This window comes from Urocampus carinirostris, chromosome 4 (assembly GCF_059441175.1).
Source record: "Urocampus carinirostris isolate Australia breed hairy pipefish chromosome 4, RoL_Ucar_1.0, whole genome shotgun sequence".
Classification (NCBI taxonomy): Eukaryota; Metazoa; Chordata; class Actinopteri; order Syngnathiformes; family Syngnathidae; genus Urocampus; species Urocampus carinirostris.
Window position 1 is genome coordinate 8,958,858 of NC_142352.1, and position 21,083 is coordinate 8,979,940.

General features: G+C 40.6%; 1 protein-coding gene across 2 annotated transcripts in view; it reads right to left on the minus strand.

The window, feature by feature from the left end:
* Positions 1-21,083, minus strand: part of luzp2 (leucine zipper protein 2) — a 317,514-nt gene that overhangs the window by 12,147 nt on the left and 284,284 nt on the right. For both annotated transcript variants that reach the window (XM_088333594.1, XM_088333593.1), the window contains exons 10-11: positions 12,358-12,462; positions 4,867-4,941 (exon numbers count right to left, since the gene is read on the minus strand). In XM_088333594.1, coding sequence (XP_088189720.1) covers positions 4,867-4,941; positions 12,358-12,462 — 180 coding nt within the window. The remainder of the gene's footprint in view (positions 1-4,866; positions 4,942-12,357; positions 12,463-21,083) is intronic.

Below are 21,083 nucleotides of genomic sequence, written 5' to 3' on the forward strand. Positions count from 1 at the left end.
GTTAGCAGACGGACTGTCAAAAGGGGACTGACGGGAATGGGTATAAGTACTGATCGGGAGCCAGACTCTGAGGCAGTAGGCGCCAATGGAGCGGGCACAGGTAATTCACATCTGTGATCATGACACTTGACTTTTGCTCTAAAACAATTGTTGTATTATAAATGCACACGCCTACCTACTTAAGAAAATTCGACTTGCGCAAAACGGTAGATACCATCATTTTTTCAGGATGTCGAAAAACATCCAGACATTGTTGTAAGTAAAATTTTGTATTGTGTACTCCTTTTTCCATGTAGAGGACAGTACTGTAGTCCTTCTTTCCACCACTACTGGTGTGTGGCACTGTGAGAGCTCACCTAGCATCCACCCCAAAGAAGAAATCCGGCTTCTACTTCCTGGTTTGTGTGTAATCATTACAACGTGTACTGTATTGCTAGCGCGCTAAGAACTTTGACGTTTTTATTGTTTAATATCTCGTGCATCCATTCGATATGGTTGGTGTAAAGTGTAAAGAAGAGGCGGGACGTTTCCTCTTAAAACGGAAGTGGAATAAGAAAGCCTGATGCGGTAGAGAAAATGGTTGGTTCACTTTTTTTTACTTTTTACCACGGAGGAGGAAGTCGCCTAACTATTGAAGCTAATCGAGTCGATTTTATAGAAATAAAGACAGAGTGAGTGAGAGAAAGTGAGAGAAATAAGGAGAACAATAAATAAAGTGCGAGAAAGACAGATAGAGGAAATAAGTGAGTGAGAGAAATAAAGTTAAAGGAAGAAAGATTAATAAAGAGACAGAAATACAGAGAAAAAAGAAAAGAACTAGAGGGAGAGAACTAAGGAGAAAAAATCGAGGGAGAACATGAGAGAGAAAAAAAAAGAAAGAAAAAAGTGAAAGGTACAGAGATGAAAAAAAGATAAAATGAGAGCAAGATAGGGAGGGAGGAATAAATAAAAATTAAAGAGAAAAAAGAAAACCATCGTGAGAAGAAAACGCTTGAGAAAAAGAAAGAATGACCCAAGGAGAAGAGTGAAAAAAGAAAGAGGGAGAGAAGTAAAGGAGAAATAAAGAGAAGGAAGAAAAAAAAATAGAAAAAAGAGAAGAAAAGGAAGAAGGAAGGAAAAAAGTAAGAAGGAAATGAGAAGGGGAGTAAAAAGAGAGAGGAATTGAGAAGAAAATGAAAAAGGGAGAAAAAAGAAAGAAAAAGTGAGAAGAAAAGGAGAAACATAAAATAGGAGATAGAGAGTGAGAAAAAGGTAGAAATAAATACCGCTCCAGGTGGTTTGTGACAGGTGCCTGGCTTAGGCGACATCCAATGGACAGGGTTGGGTAGGGTTACTTTAACCGGATTACTTTCAATTACTTTTGGATTACTCCAATACCAAATATGCTAATAAAAGACAAAATAAACTAAATATGAATAAAATGATGACTCACAACACGTGGTAAGCTTTCTCTCCTGGCTTTGATCTCTTGGATCTCCGGCAAAACTTACATAAAATGCGACAGAAACAAAATAAAAATAAATCCAAACAGCTTGCCAACATGGGGCAGCATGGCGGCGCAGTGGTTAGCGCATGTGCGGCACAGTTCATGTCTTGGAACCTCCTGCGTGGGTTCAAATCCAGCTCCAGACTTCCTGTGCGGAGTTTGTAGGTTCTCCCCGTGCTTCCTCCGGTTTCCTCCCAAATTCTAAAAACATGCATTTCAGGTGAATTGCCCGGTCCAAATTGTGCCTAGGTGTGAATGAGCGAGTGCGTTGTCTGTCCCCGTGTGCCCTGCGATTGGCTGGCAACCAGTTCAGGGTGTCCCTTTCCCCTGCCCGATAATTGCTGGGATGGGCTCCAGCACCCCCGCGACCCTACTGAGGATAAGCGGTGTAGTTAATGAGATGAGCTTGCCAACATTATTTTTGCCGTTCCATGTATTCCGTTACTCCCCAAGCCTGCACAAAATTTAGTCATTGTACTCATATTTATTTTCTTTTGTCTTTTATTAGCATATTTGGTATTAGAGTAATCCAAAAGTAATTGAAAGTAATCCAGTTTAAGTAACCCTACCCAACCCTGATCACAGGGCACCATATTTGCCCGCTTTGAGACTGGGAGGTCGCTGGTTCCCGCCTCGGCCGAGTCATACCTAAGACTTATAACATTGGTAAAATGGCGGCGCCCTCTGTTGGCTGCGGCTGCATCGGCTCGCTACAACGGGTCAGGTGTATCGACATTTCGTTCTGTGTACATTGTTACACAGAATGACAATACAAAGGAAATTATTATTATTATTATTATTATTTACCCTCCTCCCAGCAAAAATCCCTAAATCATGGCTGAACCTATGGTATCGTTCAACCAACCCACTGCTGTTTTTCTTCCCTTTTGCCGACATTTCGGTGAATATGAGTCGAATCTAGTTGTCAAACTCTCGCTTATAAAGCCACAACGCACGAGAAGCAGCTCTCGTTCTCAGCCCGCTGGAAGGTGTATGAATAGAAGCGGACATTTTTTATCGAACAGGCCAGATGCTGCTCTATTTTGGTGGCTTTCAACCTTTCCATCTCGCTCCATAAAACAGCAGTTCTGACTAAACCTGGAAACAAATAACGGGAGTTAGCACCGTGATAAGAATATCGGACGGTGCACCATTCGAAATGCATGACAGCTTCTGAATTCGACACGATCGCTCTAAATTTAAATAGGAAGTGTTTTTTTTCTTGATTTTTTTCTGCACCAGTTGGCAACTTCGAGCAGGTTTGACTCAATTCGACAATATGCGACCAAACGGGATGCTCCGAGATATTCGGTTTATTCCGATTCTTTCTTTGTTTGAATATTGGAGACCGGCAAAAGAGATTTAATATGATGCAAAGATTGTTCATTATTTTTGACCAATATACCTCACTGTTGTTTATTTTGACTATCATGCACTGTTATTATCATTGGTCAATAATACTGCTTGCTTTCTTTATAACACAGGTGTCAAACAGGCGGCCCGCGGGCCAGATCAGGCCCGCGAGACAACACTCAGAGAAGCGCAAGAGAAAAACGAGCTGCAGGTAGAAAAATGTCAACTTGATGTTGCCAAAGTCAGGTGCCTTGAACAAAGACACTGTACTTGTATTTTTCTCTCTCTCTCTCTCTCTCTCTCTCTCTCTCTCTCTCTCCCACCCCTTTTCTCACACTCTCTGTCTCTGACTCTTTCACTCTCTGTTTCTCTTTTTCTCTTCCTTTGTTGCTCTGTCTTTTTCTCTCTCTGTGTCTTTTTAACTTCTTTTGCTCTAACTTTCTTTTTTCCTTTTCTCTCTTTTCTCTGTCTGTCTTCCTACCCTTCACGCTTTCTTTTCTCTTTTCTCTCTTTCTGTCTTTCTATTTCTCTTTGGATTTCTTTCTTCCTCACCCTTTCTTTCCCCCTTTCTCATGACTTGTTATCTCTATTGTTTCTCATGCTCTCTCCCTCCCTCTCTTTTTCTGTCCCGCCCGCTCTTCTTTTCCCTCCCTCTTTCTCTTATTCTTTATCTCTCTTTTTGTTTCTCTCTAATCTACTAGTCCGGCCCCCGACAGAATGTTTGTTCTATCGTGTGGCCCCCGAGTTGAAATGAGTTTGACACCCCTGCTTTATAAGGAAGATTTCTTTATAAGGACCTAAATCACAGATTGGACTTTACTTACCTTGAGAATTTTTGTACAGTCCTCTCCTCTTGATGTCTTCTCTCCTCATTTTGATTTTTTTAATTATATTACTTAGAGCACAGGTGTCAAACAGGCGGCCCGCGGGCCAGATCAGGCCCACTGAGGGATTGAATCCGGCCCGCGAGACAACACTCAGGGAAGCGCAAGAGAAAAACAAGCGGCAGGTTGAAATATGTCCACTTGATGTTGCCAAAGCCAGGTGCCTCGAACAAAGACACTGTACTTCTTTATCTTTATCTTTATCTCTCTCTGTCTTTCTCTCTCTGTATGGCTCTCTCTCTCTCTCTCTGTATCTCTCTCTATCTCTCTCTTTCTTCCTCTCTCTCTATCTCTCTCTCTCTTTCTTCCTCTCTCTCTCTGTCTCTCTCTCTCTCTGTCTCTCTCTTTCGCTCTCTGTATCTGTCTCTCTCTGTATGTCTCTCTCTTTCGCTCTCTCTGTATCTGTCTCTCTCTGTATGTCTCTCTCTTTCGCTCTCTCTGTATCTGTCTCTCTCTGTATGTCTCTCTCTCTCTCTCTCTCTCTCTCTCTCTCTCTCTCTCTCTCTCTCTCTCTCTCTCTCTCTCTCTCTCTCTCTCTCTCTCTCTCTGTATCTGTCTCTCTCTGTATGTCTCTCTCTGTCTCTCTCTCTCTCTCTCTCTCTCTCTCTCTCTCTGTCTCTCTCTCTCTCTTTCTTCCTCTCTCTCTCTCTCTCTCTCTTTCTTCCCATCTCTCTGTCTCTCTCTCTCTCTCTGTCTCTCTCTCTGTCTGTCTGTCTCTGTCTCTCTCTCTCTGTATCTGTCTCTCTCTTTCTCTCTCTGTATCTGTCTCTCTCTCTGTCTCTCTCTCTGTCTGTCTGTCTTTGTCTCTCTCTTTCTGTATCCGTCTCTCTCTCTCTCTATCTGTATCTGTCTCTCTCTGTATGTCTCTAGGTGTTAACTGCATGGTCCGCAAACAGAAAGGAGATGCTCTACCTGGGAAATACTATTGCTTGATGAATAGCCATTCACACACATTCTTTGAGAAAAATGATAACATATCTAGATAAAAACAAAACTTTGGAAATTATGCTTGCCTAATTTTTCTAGTTAAACTAGCCATGCAGGGACTTAACAAAATAATTTAAAAGAAATAAGGACATTAGACATGTGAAAAACGTAAACATTTATGCTTTCATATTTTAAATGTGATGAACTCTGTCTTACCTGGTGTGGTTCTGGTTGTGGTTTGGCATCTGTCGCGGATTCCTTTGTCGGATTCTGGAAACATTCACTTCCAATCTGTCGGAGGAGAAAGAGAAAAAAAAAATTATATTCTGTTAACTTTAGTCTGAATAAAACAGTCAAAAGTGTCAATCATTATGTTCGGGTTCAGACTTCTCTCCCAATGCCTTTTTTTAACCATTGGATGCATGACCAACCAGGATCTACCCAATTGAAATCAACGTATTTTTGCAAATAACTTAATACATGTCTTTCGTTTTGGTTGTAAATTGTTGATTTTGTTGTTAAGCTAAAATGATCTCCACTGGCTTAAAATGGGTAGAAAAACAAACACGTGGAGGAAAATGGAAGAAACCTATTGAAATGGACCAAGAATAACCAGAATGGCAAAGACTCAGCCAACGATTAACTCCAGGACAATCAAACACAGTCTGCAGTTACCTGTAAGCGCTGTGACAGTTAGAGGACGTCTGTGTAAAAAAAATTATGTTCAAGAACCCCACGCAAAGTCCCTCTGTTCAAAAACATTCCGTGCAGAAGATATTACAGTTCCCCAAAGAACACATCAACTGAGCTAAAGAAAAATGGAGGAACATTTAGTGGACCGATGAAAGTCTTTTTTGGGTGCAGAGGACACAGACTGTGTGTGAGATGACCCCCAAACTCTGAATTCAAACCTCAGTACACATTGAAGACTGTGAAGCATGGTGGTGCAAGTATCATGGTCTGAGCATGTTTCTCCTTTTCTGATGGTTGGGCCTATTTATCACATACCAAAGAACATGGATCAGTTTGTGTATGTCGAGATACTTGAAGAGGTTATGCTACCCTATGCTGATAAGGAGAAGCCATTTAAATGGGTGTTTCAACAAGATAATGATGTCACGAGGCGGAGTGGGAAGCAGGAAGTAAGAACTCATTTGCGTAGACTTACTCACACAATGTATTGGGGGAAGAGGAGGAGGGCGCACAATCGATCCGGGGAACGATGGTCGCGGAGTGGATTCGAAATCCAAACAAAAGAACAGTTGTCCAAAACGGATCAGACAGAAAACAAAACAGGATCAAACACAGGCAAAATTACAGACTAGGCATTTCTCAGAATTAAACAGAACTTGCAGAAATCTCACTAAAGTCTCGCCAAAGTTTAACAGGTATAACAAACAATCCAGCAACGCACGCTTCAAAGGAACGCGTTTAAATACTGTCAAGGAGCAATCAGTCAATGCGAGTCCATGGGCGGGGCCAGCTGGGCGCTATGGCAACCCTGCCAGACATGACAAATGACCCCAAACACACTAGTAGACAAGCATAGTCTTGGTTCCAAGGGTTTGTACAAAATCACTGGATGCATGCGGTAAGCAAAAACAAAAACTACTGACTTAATTGCATTAATTATACATTTATTTATCATAAAGTACTAAAAAGAAGCAATAACACACAAAAAATACCCCCCAAAATGCAACATTGACCATAGTTGAGCTAAGCATGAAGTGAAATTGTTGCAGGTTATTTTACCACGTAGAGCAAATCATGTGTTTATTTTCCTTTCTCGGGGCAAGCTGCATCTATAAACGCGTGTGCTGGGCACAGACATTGCCCCTAAAACCAACAACGTCGTTAAGCTGTCTAGCAACTGGCCACCACATTATGACTGCTTGCACAATATAATTGTATCCAATAAAATACCTTTATCGAATATTCTGTGCACAGCTGCGAAACACAAACTGCAATGATAAAAATACTGTTAAATAACTAAGGGCACATTTGTGTAGGGATTTTTCTAGCTTTAAATTTGAAAATCGTTCCGATTGAAACAAATTGTTCTTTACTGCAATCAGTAAACAAACTTGTCTTTTAGGTGTTGCTTTTGCTCCTCCCTGAATCTTTTTTTCTCTTAAATATTCTAGAATTTAGTACACTCTTAAAAAAAAAAAAAAATTACATTATATTTTTAAGTTTTTTGAGTTCTGATATGAATTACTAATCCCAGGAAAATGGATTCAATGAACCAGGCTGATTGAAATGGAACACAATTTATTAACACAGAATTAATGATAGGAGAGGAAGACCCCGGAGATTATGTGAGTTTTCGACCACTGAAAGCTACAAGCACAAAAAGAAAGTTTTCCGCTACAATGCTAGTCGATTTGGGGAAATTCCCTTGTACGGGAAAAAAACGCTCATTCCAAGAAACAGCAAACATAGATAAAAATCTGAAAATCCACCCCAAATAAGTCCTCTTGTTGTTGCGGAGAGATTTGGTCTCATGCTCTGGGTGGTCGCAATGTATGGCCCACATGCTAAACTCGAGCCCACTTGGCGCGGCCGTCTCACACGACAAGCCAGACAGTCAGGCCGGAGAATAGAGGCCGGCTTTCGCTCAGCCAAATCTTTTTATATGGGTCGGTGACGCTCGACCAGGTCATGCCCCTATGGGGGTGGTCTTAGATATCTGATACAGTCAGTATCGGGTGACGGTGTTTGAAATGGCTAAACTTGTTAGAAAGCCAAATAAGTAAGAAATTTGCGTAATGGGTGAGGGTTAGGGTTAGTCACATCGCCAGGCCTTAGAAGGTTGATGCATCATTCCAAATAACATCAGGAACGTGAACATCTTTGGATTCAAGCTATGCCAACCATTTCTATTTTCTTTTTTGCTGGCAACTGCATGGACAGCAAAGTAAGAATTTAATTGTGCAGGGAAACTTGGTTCTTTATTGTGCATATGACAATAAACTCCAAGTTAAATTGAAAAAATAGACTCACCACAGAAACATCAGTCTGAAACAAGATCCTGGGAAAGTATGAAGCCGGGGTAGCTTACCAAAGTCGTCTTGCAACCATCACATTCAATAATAATACGCAACCATGGTCCTCTTACATTTGTGAGTGTAGTAGATTTAACTGTGTAAAATATTTATACTCCAAAACACACAATAATGGCAACAAATAATAGAAACAATCCAAAAAGAAGTATCTGCATCGACAGATATTGCCAGCTGTCTATGTAGCCCCATAATTCCTGTTTACAAATACAGACTAGTAAAAATTGTTTTCCATGCCATAGAGCAACCTAATTGGATTCACATTCATCTTTTTCGGCCAATTGCAGGCTTTGTTTTGCCCTGCTTTAGCCTATGAGAGCCTATACATGCTGAATAGGACCTGCCTCTTTTACCTCCGAATAACTTTAGCCAATAGTGACTGATTCAAATGATAATTGACACATTGGCTTGGAAATGAAACGCCTGTATATAAAAAGTTTTTTTTTCCTTTTTTTATAATTTATTAAAAATAGAAACCTAAGAAATCACATTTACATAAGTATTCACAGTCTTTGCTTAATACTTTGTTGATCCACCTTTGGCAGCAAATACAGCCTCAAGTCTTTTTGAATATGATCCCACAAGTTTAGCACACCTATCTTTAGGCAGTTTTGCCCATTCTTCTTTGCAATAAGTCTCAAGCTCAGTCAGGTTGGATAGGAGACGTTTGTGCACAGCCATTTTCAGATCTCTCCAGAGATGTTCGATCGGATTCAAGTCTGGACTCTGGCTGGGCCACTCCAGGACATTCACGGAGTGGTTCTGAAGCCAATCTTTTGAGATCTTGGCTGTGTGCTTTGGGTCGTTGTCCTGCTGAAAAATGAACCTTCTCCCCAGCCTGAGGTCAAGAGCTCTCTGAAGCAGGTTTTCATCCAGGATATCTCTATATATTGCTGCATTCATGTTTACTTCTATCCTGACTAGTCTGCCAGTTCCTGCTGCTGAAAAACATCCCCACAGCATGATGCTGCCACCACCATGCTTCACTGTAGGGATGGTATTGGCCTGGTTTCCTCCAAACATGGCGCCTGGCATTCACACCAAAGAGTTCAATCTTTGTCTCATCAGACCAGAGAATTTTGTTTCTCATGGTATAAGGCCCACTGTATTATAAGGTGCATAGACTTTTAGGTGTGCCTTTATAGTATGGAAAATACGGTACTTGTTGTTGCTGGTTGTCAACACTCCTGACGGGCCTGTTTAATCCTTAAGTCATTGAACTGCCCCTCAACAGTCAAATCATTACTTTCGATCTTTCAGATGTTTTCCAATCGCAGAGCAGCACATTAACCAAAATTTGATTTGCTAATATCAATTATTGATAAAGTCTCACTTGCAGAAATGGCTTTTGTATTCACTGTTCATTCAGCAGATCACTTAGCTGAATATTTGGCCCAAATGAAGCCTTTCAGGAGAACAGTTAGGAAATTGAAATTTTGTGTCATTTTTGTCTGATACTCTAATGCGAGTCCATTTGTTCATTATCTCTAAAATCATATTCTGTTCGGGGTCATTGCGACTTGAGGCGGTGGACAATGACCAAAAACTGTCTCATTGACCTCAAATTGTTGGGCTAAATTCATTATCTTTAGCATTAGGGGCAAATTGTCCCATTAAATAACAATAAGTTACTTTAGTTTTGCTATGAGGCTACAAACTTTCTGTTCTCACGTGGCCCTGATAAGTAAAATAATCTCAACTCGAAATTTTCATCTTTTTTTTCAGTAAAATGCTTTCTCATTTGGAGTATTTTAGTCGCCTGCCCTATATCTTCTAATCTCTGATGGCAAAGGATTTCTTCTAAGCTTAACATATTTACAGTAAAAGCCGGACTATAGAGCGCACCTGATTATAAGCCGCACGCACCACATTTTGCGGACATTATTGGTTTTGTCCTTACACAAGCCGCACCTGTATAAAAGCTGCATGCGCCAACATTTAAACATGTAACACAGTCACAAGTTTATCCCAAACCTGACCTTAGGTGCGGGGGTTTGTAGAGGTTTATTGTTCTATATTCTTTATCAATTATCCATTATCCTATCGGTCAAATCATAATACACTACAAAGCCAAGAGGCCGAGACACTTGCTCCCAGCCAAGAGGCTGAGTCAAGGTCCTAGTACACAATCCATCCACCATAATCGGCAACATAAACGGAAAATGATACCGGTAGTTACCAGAGGGGGGCAGGGATGGGCAGTGCCCACCCACAGATTAGCTTTGCCCGCCCAAAAGTGGAAGTAGGAAAAAATTAAACAAAATAAGAAGATAAAATAAAGAACTAAAGAGGAAATAAATCAGAACAAATAAGTACAGACACTCCCTTACTTGCGACTATTCGACCTACCAAAAACGGTAGATACAAATGTTTTTTTCGGGATATCGAAAAATATCCGGATATTGCTGTAAGTTAGATTTTGTATTGTGTGCACGTTTTTCTGAGTGGAGGAGAGTACTGTACATTGTTTAATAGATAGATAGATAGATAGATAGATAGATAGATAGATAGATAGATAGATAGATAGATAGATAGATAGATAGATAGATACTTTATTCATCCCCGCAGGGAAATTCACATTTCCAGCAGCATCGCTTCGCTGAGAACAATACAATAATAAAGCAAAAGGAATACAATATACAAATACCCAATGTGACGTGCTAATACCCACTGTAGCGTGTTGTATAGAGTATTTAAATAGTGCTACATAAAATACACACCGCAATAAAAGTACGGTAATATGCAATGTAGGGGGTGTGGTTTAATGTGGGCCTTTACTCCGCCGGGTGGAGTTAAAGAGCCTCATGGCATGAGGAAGAAAATATCTCTTCAGTCTGTCCGTGGTACAAGACAGTGACAGCAGTCTGTCGCTAAAGCTGGTCCTCTGTCTGGATATAATGCTGTGTAGTGGATGTGATGAATTGTCCATGATTGACCGCAGCTTTTTCAGTGCCCGTCTCTCAGCTACTGTTGTCAGGCTGTCGATCTCTGTGCCCACAACAGAGCTCGCTTTCCTCGCCAGTTTATTGAGACGAGAGGCATCCTCGTGCATACATTCAATACAGTTGATGTAAAGTGTAAAGAAGAATCGAGCCGTTTCTTTTGAAATGAAAGTGGAATAAAACAGCTTGATGCGGTTGAGAAAATGATCGGAATGCTTTTTTTTCGGCCACTTTTTACCAGGGAGGAGTACCTCTCGAAGCGCATCTTCCAAAAGTAAGTTAAACTTAACTTTATTCATCTTTATCGAGCATTTTATTTCATGAAATGTTTATTTTTTTAGAACAGAACTACACAGGTTACTTATACAAACCTTAAACATACAAAGTATAGCACTGAAGCAACTTAAGAACGATTGTTCCGTATTACCAAAAATCCAGTAATATTATGCACAGAATGAATTTATGATTAATTTGTATCTGTTATTTTACTATATTCTAATAGCACTTATTTTTTTAATCTCCAATGAACTTTAACCTCACTTAAACTTCAAAACTTTTTTTTTTAATTCCAAGCAACAATAGAGTCATGTAACTGGAATCACTGCGTTGAAACAACAAAATATCAATTTAAAATATGTATTGACTTTTCATTGGTGCAACAAAAAAACTACAAAATACAAGAATAAACTAAAGCGTTTTTGTTCATCTAATCGTAAAACACGTCACTAAAAAACACTGGAAACTTAAATCCAAATATTTACATATCTAAAAAAACAAACTTAAAACACAAAATAATTTTCCCCTTTTATATAGTCAACCAATAGAAAGTCATCCACACGGAATCCATGTGAAAAAATGCATTTTGAACTATTTTCCATTGAAATGTGTTCCCAGGTTTGTTTTGGTGAGTTAATGCAGATTTACACCTGAACCAAGTCACCACACGAGCCAAACTGAAGCGCGAGCTATGAAAGCAACTTTTGCCTAAAATGTCGTACAAGCTCCGTCCCTCTGCACTGCCGCTCTTCAACTCAACGGGATATTTCCTTGAGTTTGCCCGTCTCGCACCCATCCTCGATAGCAACCATGTCCCACTTTAGCCTGTGGCCTGCAAAACGTCTATTTCCTGGTACTAATTCGTTCAGATTATTCACACAATAACTGCCCCCTAGTGGCCAGAGAGAGCATTTGGTCTGCATGTCTTTTTAAATAAAATCATAACTTTTGATAGACATAATCTAGAGCAGGGGTCTCCAGTGTCGTCCCCGCGGGCACAAAGGTGGCCCGTCAGGCCAGCTAAGGTGCCCACGAACTGGTTCCCGGGCTGGCTCATTGTAATTTTCTTGTGAAATTATGATTTTTAATGGTTGACGAGTCTATTTAACCCTGCTTTCAATAATAAACTGGTAATAACATAGTATGAGTTATTTTAGAAAACCTTGTCAAACTAATAGGTTCCCTATGCGCTAGTTAGCCCATGGGCTATTATATATGTGACATTGCTGCTCTAGATAATGACTCATTCAAATAATAATAATAAAGTAAAAATATGTGATTTCTTTGTTGAGCCTTTGCACAAAGTCACAATTAGGGACAACAATAAAGACAAAGTCTGTTTTCAGACCCGGGTGAAGGATTTCTCTGGATACTGGTGGATTCAAGCCCTTGGTTTGCATGATACTTTAATTACTGTTGAGGCTCACCTCCTCCATCTGGCACTTCTTAACTCCGGTGCTCTCTCTCCTCATTACGCCCATGGTCTCGGAGGTTTTGCCGCTTGCTTCGACTCTCTGAACTTTTGAAATGTCCTATTAGGAAAAAAACAAGCATCTTAGCCTGGGGCTTCAAAATAAAATGCAGAAATAGCTCATTACTTGCGGTATTAAATCTGAGCATTTGAAAAGCAAAGGCGTCTGACTCATAATGGATGTGTTTTACTTGCAATTTTAATCAATTTAATCACATCCAATCCACTTCATACCTCTTAAGCAGAAAAAAACAAGAATTAAAGGAGATACATCGAAAATAAATACAGAATGAAACAAATTTTAATATTAAATCAATTATTTGCTCATTACAGTCCTATTAAATAAGTCTTGCCTCCAGTAATATGTTGCTGTATTTAGATTTACTTTGCAGATTTTCATCGTGGATTGTGTTCTGTGTTTTGACTGGTTAAACATTGGAAGGTGTTGGACCTCTCCACCTGCTAAACTTGCTCTGGAGCCACATATGTGTGTCTTTGGCGCTCCCTAGTGGCTCCCTAGTGGTACTTTTTCAAAAATATTTGATAATGGAAAAATATATGGTGTCTGTAGGACAGAACCGGAAGGTAAAATGCAGTTTTCCAAATGTCCAACGTATCATGTAAATATCAGGTTTGTCATAATAGTCTGTAATAATAGTTTGCAATAGTCTTTGATCTGTGCAGCCCTTTGAGACTCTTTGTGATTAAGGGCTATACAAATAAACATGACTTGACTTGACCCTAATCAATTCAGTTGTGCAATAAGTCAAGTCAAGTCAACTCATTTTTATTTGTATAGCACTTAATCACAAAGAGTCTCAAAGAGCTGCACAGGTTATTGCACAGACTATTATGACACCATCCCCTGATCTAAAACCAACATGAGGGCAAGGAAAAACTCAAAAACCTCAACATGAGGAAAATGAAGAAACCTTGAGAAGGGACCGCACATGTGGTAATCCCCCTTTCAGGATGACCAGGCTGCAATGGATGTTGCAAGTACAAAAAAAAAAAATATATATATATAATTTACAGTACAGAAGTTATGTGTAAAACTAAAAATGTTTCTAAAGTATAATACTTTAATTTGTTCAACAAATACATGGGCCTGTAAATTGTTTTTTTTTTGAGTAATAAATAAATAAATACACAAAGACATAAAAGCGTAAATACATACATACACAAATACATACAATTCTAAATACATATATGAATATATAAATATATAAATACATCAATCCAGGGTTTTGTCTATCGCGGAATATTGAATAATTAAAAATTGTCTGTCAGGTTCCTTTCGCTGCTTCTCCCTGGTTGGTTGGTTCCAGATGTCTCATATCATCTCATTAGCTCCACCGCTTATCCTCAGTAGGGTCGCGGGGTGCTGGAGCCCATCCCAGCAATCATCGGGCAGTGGGCAGGGGACACCCTGAACTGGTTGCCAGCCAATCGCAGGGCACACGGGGACAGACAACTCACTCGCTCAATCACACCTAGGGACAATTTGGACCGGCCAATTCACGTAACATGCATGTTTTTGGAATGTGGGAGGAAACCGGAGTGCCCAGAGGAAACCCACGCAAGCACAGGGAGAACATACAAACTCCGCACAGGAAGTCTGGAGCTGGATTTGAACCCACGCAGGAGGTTCCCAAGACATGAACTGTGCCGCACATGCGCTAACCACTGCGCCGCCGTGCTGCCCTGGTCCCAGATGTGTGTTTTCATATTCAAAACTTTAACCAATCACATTTCAGCCATTATTTGTTTCTAGGCTGAAATATCTACAAGGAGGCCTTCACAAAAAATTCTGAAGGCCACGTACCCAAACATCAGTCTTCGGTTAAGCTGTGAGTTATTCTGAGTTGGCGTCTGAGTGCCTGGTAGCGGTTTCTAAAACTATGATTGGCTATGGGGTTGTATTCCAAAAAGTGTAACAACAGCTGTTGAACTTGAAAAAAATAAGGTGCACGGAAATATATTGTGTCAATTTTAAAAGCGAAAGAGCCCATCCCAGCCATCTCCGGGCATTGGGCAGGGGACACCCTGAACTGGTTGCCAGCCAATCGCAGGGCACACGGGGACAGACAACTCACGCACTCATTCACACCTAGGGACAATTTGGACCGGCCAATTCACCTGAAATGCATGTTTTTGGAATGTGGGAGGAAACCGGAGTGCCCGGAGGAAACCCACGCAAGCACGGGGAGAACATACAAACTCCGCACAGGAAGTCTGGAGCTGGATTTGAACCCACGCATGGCATGAACTGTGCCGCACATGCGCTAACCACGGCGCCGCCGTGCTGCCCGTGATACAATCTGATGAGTTTATTTTTAGTTTCAGCACAAAAACATTGAATGCTTAAAAAAAGAGCGTTGCTCGATTGAAGTCACACAATTAGATCTAACCTAAATCTAAATCTAACCAGCCTAAATGTATCATTCCTCTTTTAAGGAAAATGTTAGAAAACATCGTCAGCAATGGAAATCAATCTTGACACATGTTATGAAGAGACAGCATGTCCAAACCTAAGGCTAAGACATCATCCTCGGCGCATTAAGGCACTCTGATCCAAATGTAACTGCCTTTTGCAGATGACTCGTTTAGAAGTTTTCTTCACTGGATCTAAATCTTTCTTGGGATTGTAAAGCAAAACATTTTCAAGATAAATCCAAGCGATTTTAAAGTCGCTGTCAAACTTTTTTTTAATCTTTTGTAAAGAGTTTGCAAGAAGGGTAAACATTTCATTAATTATTTCTCACTTTTTGACAGCAAGCGACAGACTCAGTTGCACACCAGTAAAAGAAGAGATGGGCCAGAAATCAAGTGCTTTCGCTCAAGTATTAATATTACACAGTAGACTTTCCAAATACTCAAAGCAGAGGCCAAACAGAATAATGGAACTGAGAGTAGGTGGTCAGTGTGGAGCCCCACAGTGTGGAGGTCCAGGGTTCAATTCACCACCGAAACCCTGGTGAGAATAAGCGGTACAGAAAATGGATGGATGGATGGATGGAACTAGGAGCTGGTCATCCTTGAACAGACCTAGGCACTCCGTTCCTCGAGGGCCACTTGTCCTGCATGATTCCAGAAGATTTCCTTTTTTAAAAAAGGTAAGAACATTATCAGCTTGTCAGCAAGCTGGCAGGAGCTTGTTAATGAGCCTGATAACTAGAACCACCTGTATTGGAGCAGAGAAAACTCCAAAATCATGCAGGCCATGCGGCCCTCGAGGACCAGAGCGCCCAGGTCTGGTCTGGAGGTATTAAAGCTTAACCAAGCCCTAACACGACCACTTCACTTGATTTGCAGAACCGATTTGCAGAAAGTCAAGTTATGTTTTTTGTACAGCCCCTAACCACAAGGAGTCTTAAAGGGCTGCACAGACTATTGCAAACCACGGACTATTATGACATCCCTTGATCTAAAACCCACATGAGGGCAAGGAAAAACTCAAAATTGTGATTGGTGTTGGATTATTTTCAGACATTTTGGAGTGGATAGTTTTTCCTATGTTTGGCAAATTGTCCAGGTTTAACCTTGTGGCAAATACATGCACACATGTATATAAAAACACACACAGTACATACATAAACAAACACATATGTACAGAGATACAAACACTTCTGTATACATAAACACACACACGTATATGTGTGTATATATATATATATATATATATATATATATATATATATATATATATATATATATATATATATATATATATATATATATACATATATATATATATATATATATGTAATATAAAGATATTTCTCTTTGCGGCGCGAGCAAGTTCAGCGGCTTCACGGGCTCCAGTTCGTCTTTTGTTTTTCAGTGTTCTTTTATCCTTCATATTTCCCTTCGACTCCTTTCGCAACTACAATAACATCCGCAACATCCCGAGGGATATACAGAGACCACCGGATCTCCCTGGTGATCTGCCTGCCGACAACGACGGAGCAAAATAAAAAGGCTGCCAGTCGGGCCTGGGCTAAGAAGGCGACCACACAGACCAGCGCTTCCAAGCATCATCCTAACCAACGCCAGATCCATCGTCCACAAAATGAGTGAATTTGAGCTGCGAATCGCCACCAACAGCGTCCGAAATTGAAATATTTTTGTCATCACGGAGTCTTGGCTTTCCCGACGCCACAGTCCAACTAGCAGGACGCACGCTTCACCGGCACGAACGAGACGGAGACTCTGGTAAAAACAAGGGTTGGGGACAGGGGTCATCAGTAATTGATTTTTGGAAAAAAAATAAATATTTAAGTGCGAAAAAATTAATGTTAATTTTTTCGCGGCAAGGCCAATTAATGGGTATTTATTGGATTTCTAGCCATTAATTGGTAATTTAATGGTATTTTTTCCTTCGGTCCCATAACCGTGCGAAGATTACAATCAATACAGCGTAGTAGTAGTGGTGTACAACGTGTGCGTAAGTGCATCCACGACGTACGTGCTTGAGGCAAAATGTGAGCCAATCAACAAGCCCGATTTTGTCCCGACCAATAAAAAGCTGCTTTGCAACCACACTACGTACGTACAGCTACCGTGTTTCCCCGAATATAAGGCCGGCCTTACTTCAAAATCATCGTCAAAAATTGAGGTTTTGAAATAAAAATATGTGCAAAAGTAATACATTTTCGCTAAAAATTTCTTAGAAAAGCATTGCCGTTGTTAAATAACGTTGATATCTACGGTTTTCATAGGTAATATGAGCATCTTATTTGCAGGAAGGTTGAATTTCATTTCTCATAAAAAGCTGGGCCTTATATTCAGGGTGGGTCTTATAATGGGGGAAACACGGTAGCTTACGCGTATAAAAATAATAATAATAATAACAATAATAATTTCCTTGTATTGTCATTCTGTGTATCAATGTACACAGAACGAAATGTCGATACACCTGACCCGTTGTAGCGAGCCGATGCAGCCGCAGCCAACAGAGGGCGCCGCCATTACCCATGTTATAAGTCTTAGGTATGACTCGGCCGAGGCGCGAACCAGCGACCTCCCAGTCTCAAAGCGGGCGCCCTACCATCTAGGCTACTGAGCTGGTATGCATGCACTGTCCCGATTGTGCGTGTATGTGACCTTGACCGCATACGAAATGCTCGCGCGGCGTGAAAATTTGCACGTTTGTTGACGCAATCGACTAACAAAAAACCTGAATATTTTCGCAATTAATGGGTCGCAATAATTGATAATTATTTAAATTTTGCAATAAATGGATTTATGAGTTTAAGCAACCATTCCATTAATTGTTCGCAATTAATGGCATTAATTTTTCACCAATCATTTATTGCTGACCCCTGGTTGGGGACTATGCGCTACAATAACAGCCGAATCATTGACACACACTGCTCACTCGATATAGAGTTTCTAGCAGTATCGTGTAGAGTCTACACGCTGTAATACAAATTATAACCTCGTTAGCAAGCTAGCAAGTGCTCGTTAACGATACTGGTGATTGGAATATCCTGTATTGGATCAGAGAAACCTCAAAAATCATGCAGAACATACGGCCCTCCAGGACCGGAGTGCCCAGATCCTGTAGACCCTTCTATCTACCGAGAGAGCTAACTGTGGTCATTGTGCTTGCTGTTTACGTTCCACCGGATGCTAACGTTCCACCGGATGCTAACGTTACCATAGCGCTAAAGCTCCTGCCCGCTGCTATCAATAAACAGCAGCTTGCACACCCCGACGGAGCTTTTATCGTCGCCGGCGACTTTAATCGGGCATGTTTATGGACTGTACTTCCCAAATCCATTCAATACGTGGACTGAGCAACCAGGGAAAAAAACACTGGACCGTGTGTATAGTAAGATCAAACATCTAGTTTGATCCGCCCATCTCTGTCTGTTCCTCACCACCTCATTCAGCACCCCCCCCCCCCCCCCACCCAGAGGAAAACAGCCTATACAACAAGGACAGTACAAACATCTTCTTTTTTCCTTTATCTCTTTATTTCCCTTATTTCCTCACTGTAAAATGTGAAACTTGAGTGCCACGTCCAATTTCGTTGTCACAATATATCCCATGTTGTGACAATGACAATAAAGGGATATTCTATTCTATTCTATTGTTTTTGCCACAATATGCATTTTGGCAAGGTTTGAATTGTAAACATATCTCATGAACCATTCCCGAGTTTTTTAAGTGCTTGTAAATGCGTTCAACTGAATGTTTTGGTCGTAAATGTAGATATGGGGTACAAGTTATTTTCAGAGATTTAACGTTTTTGATCACGCAAAAATATATTTGAACGTATTTGAAATCAATAATTATTCTAAAATTGAAGTACCATTCATAACATTATTTTTTTTTTACGTCTCTCGAGAAAAACAAATTTGGACAACGCTAAAGTACCAACATTTTTAAATGACTTATATTATGTGAGGTGTGAAGAGAGTCGTACAATGTGGAAATATGAAGTGTTTGGTTTCACCTCCACATCCTTAATCACCCTATTATCATTTAGACACGTTTTCGTTTAGGAGATATGGGAAATGCAGCACATCTTTAATTAAGACAATACAATGTCATTCTGGGTGTTGATGAGTTTCCCTTATGTTCGTACGATGCAGAAATTCCAATAATGTACATATAGGTATACCAAAACTGTCACGATTTTGCACCGTTCTGTTTCTCTGTATCTTCTCTTCTTCTTTGGTCACTCACCGAGTTCTATTTTTACTCCTCACAGCTACTGTCACTTGTCTTGATTTCCCCAAGGGTTTTTCTCCTACTACAACATGTCCTCTTTCCTTTATTAGTACCGTAAATTCTGGACTATAAGCCGCTACTTTTTTCCCAAACGTTCAACCCTGCGGCTTGTTTAGTGATGCGGCCAATTTTTGTAATTTTTCTAACGGCCGCCAGCGGCGCTCGAGTACAAAAGGTAAGATTTAAACTGCTGGAATATATGCGCCGAGGAAGACTGCAACTTCTTAGCTTGTGCACAAATTAAATTAGCGTAAACTTACCCTCATCATGCAAATTGTAAAAAGAAAGGCACATGACGCAGCTTTCAAGCTAAAAGCAATCGAGCAATCCGATAAAGAAGGAAACAGAGCTATCGAACCTAAACTTTACTTTGCGAGCGTGTTGCTAGCGTGTTTTGGAATAAGGGAGCGTGGCACGACGTCTATATGACAAAGTTTCTTTCCGATACTGAGGAAGACGACTTTGATGGCGTCAGTTATAAGGAGGAAGATGAGGATGGTTTACCGTAATTTTTACAAGTACGGTATATTTTTTTAACAGACCCGTTTACTGTTTTGCGAGTGTGTTGTTAGTAGCGTGTTGCTACCTGTCACAGTCACGGTTTGGGATGAAAGTTATATTATTATTATTAAAGCTTTGAAAACTCTCTCGGTGTACCGTCTTTCTTTGTAAATATGTGTAACCATGTATAATATGTATTTGCAACTGTATATTATTGTGATGTATTTGTTTTAGAGACTTATTCTGTTTTCCACAGGCGAATCAAAAAGAAAGGGCGAAAACAACGGGGGCTGACGGGAAGTGGAGTAAAGGTGAGACGAGTTTTTGGACGCAGCGGACAATAGTGGATATATATTTTTCCCGACCTTACCTTTAGAAATATACCATTTTTCCCTGGATCACTTTCAACGGGACCCGGACTCTGCAGGTCTGCATCAAACCTTAAGTACTGGTATCATTTTCCCGGCTGTGGTTTTTGGACTGTGTACTTTATATTCAGTTACAATCGCTGGACTTTGGGTTATTTTTATGAATGTGTTACATGTTTTAATGTGGGCGTATGCGGCTTATATACCGGTGCGGCTTGTGTAAGTACAAAAGCGATAGTCTTCTTAAAATGAGGTGGGTGCGGCTTATAATCAGGTGCGCTCTATAGTCTGGAATTTACGGCACCCTATCCCCTTGGTTCAATGCTAGATTTTTGTCTTGTCTGGCATCAAGCATCCATGTCGCAGTGCTCTTGTCTATCCAGTTTACCAAACCTCTTCCTGATCTGCTGACTATGAATAATGCTTGATGAACTTTTGGGCACTCGACTTCACTGCTTGAACTCAAAAAAGTCTCCAAATCTTTTGCCCGGCTTTTTGGTAACGCCCGTTTGCCTCTGGTGCTCTGGACACTGTTGCCTTGCTGCTTACCTTACCTTGTGATGGACACTGCCCGAATAAAAGACAACCGATGTATTGTATTAATCTGTGTTTCCGCACTGTGCCTCGGTACTGTCTCGAGAGATTTATTGACAAAAACAGACACACTTATTGAATGAATGCTGAAGGAAGTCGAAAGTCAACACTTGGAACTTTAACCTCCAGAAACAAAACTTGTGTGCAACTTGAACAAAATAGTTTTCCAAGTAAAGTGTTCCAAATCCTACATCATCATCTCGCATTAAGAAGATGCCAATGAGTATGACACGCTATCGGACCACAGGCCCCGACTTTCCCCCAGACTCTCAAATATGAAGCAACTCCACTGCAATCTTGCTGATCTCTGTATCTGCTCACTAATGAATATTTCAGCTGTGAGTAGAGCTTTGTGAATGTGGAAGCGGGAAGGTCCACGGAAGCCACAGCCACGGCAGGAGCCGGAGCTTAAGCCTCATTACATGAAGTCACACAAGAAACACAGATTGGTGTAACGGAGGCACTCAAACGTACCACC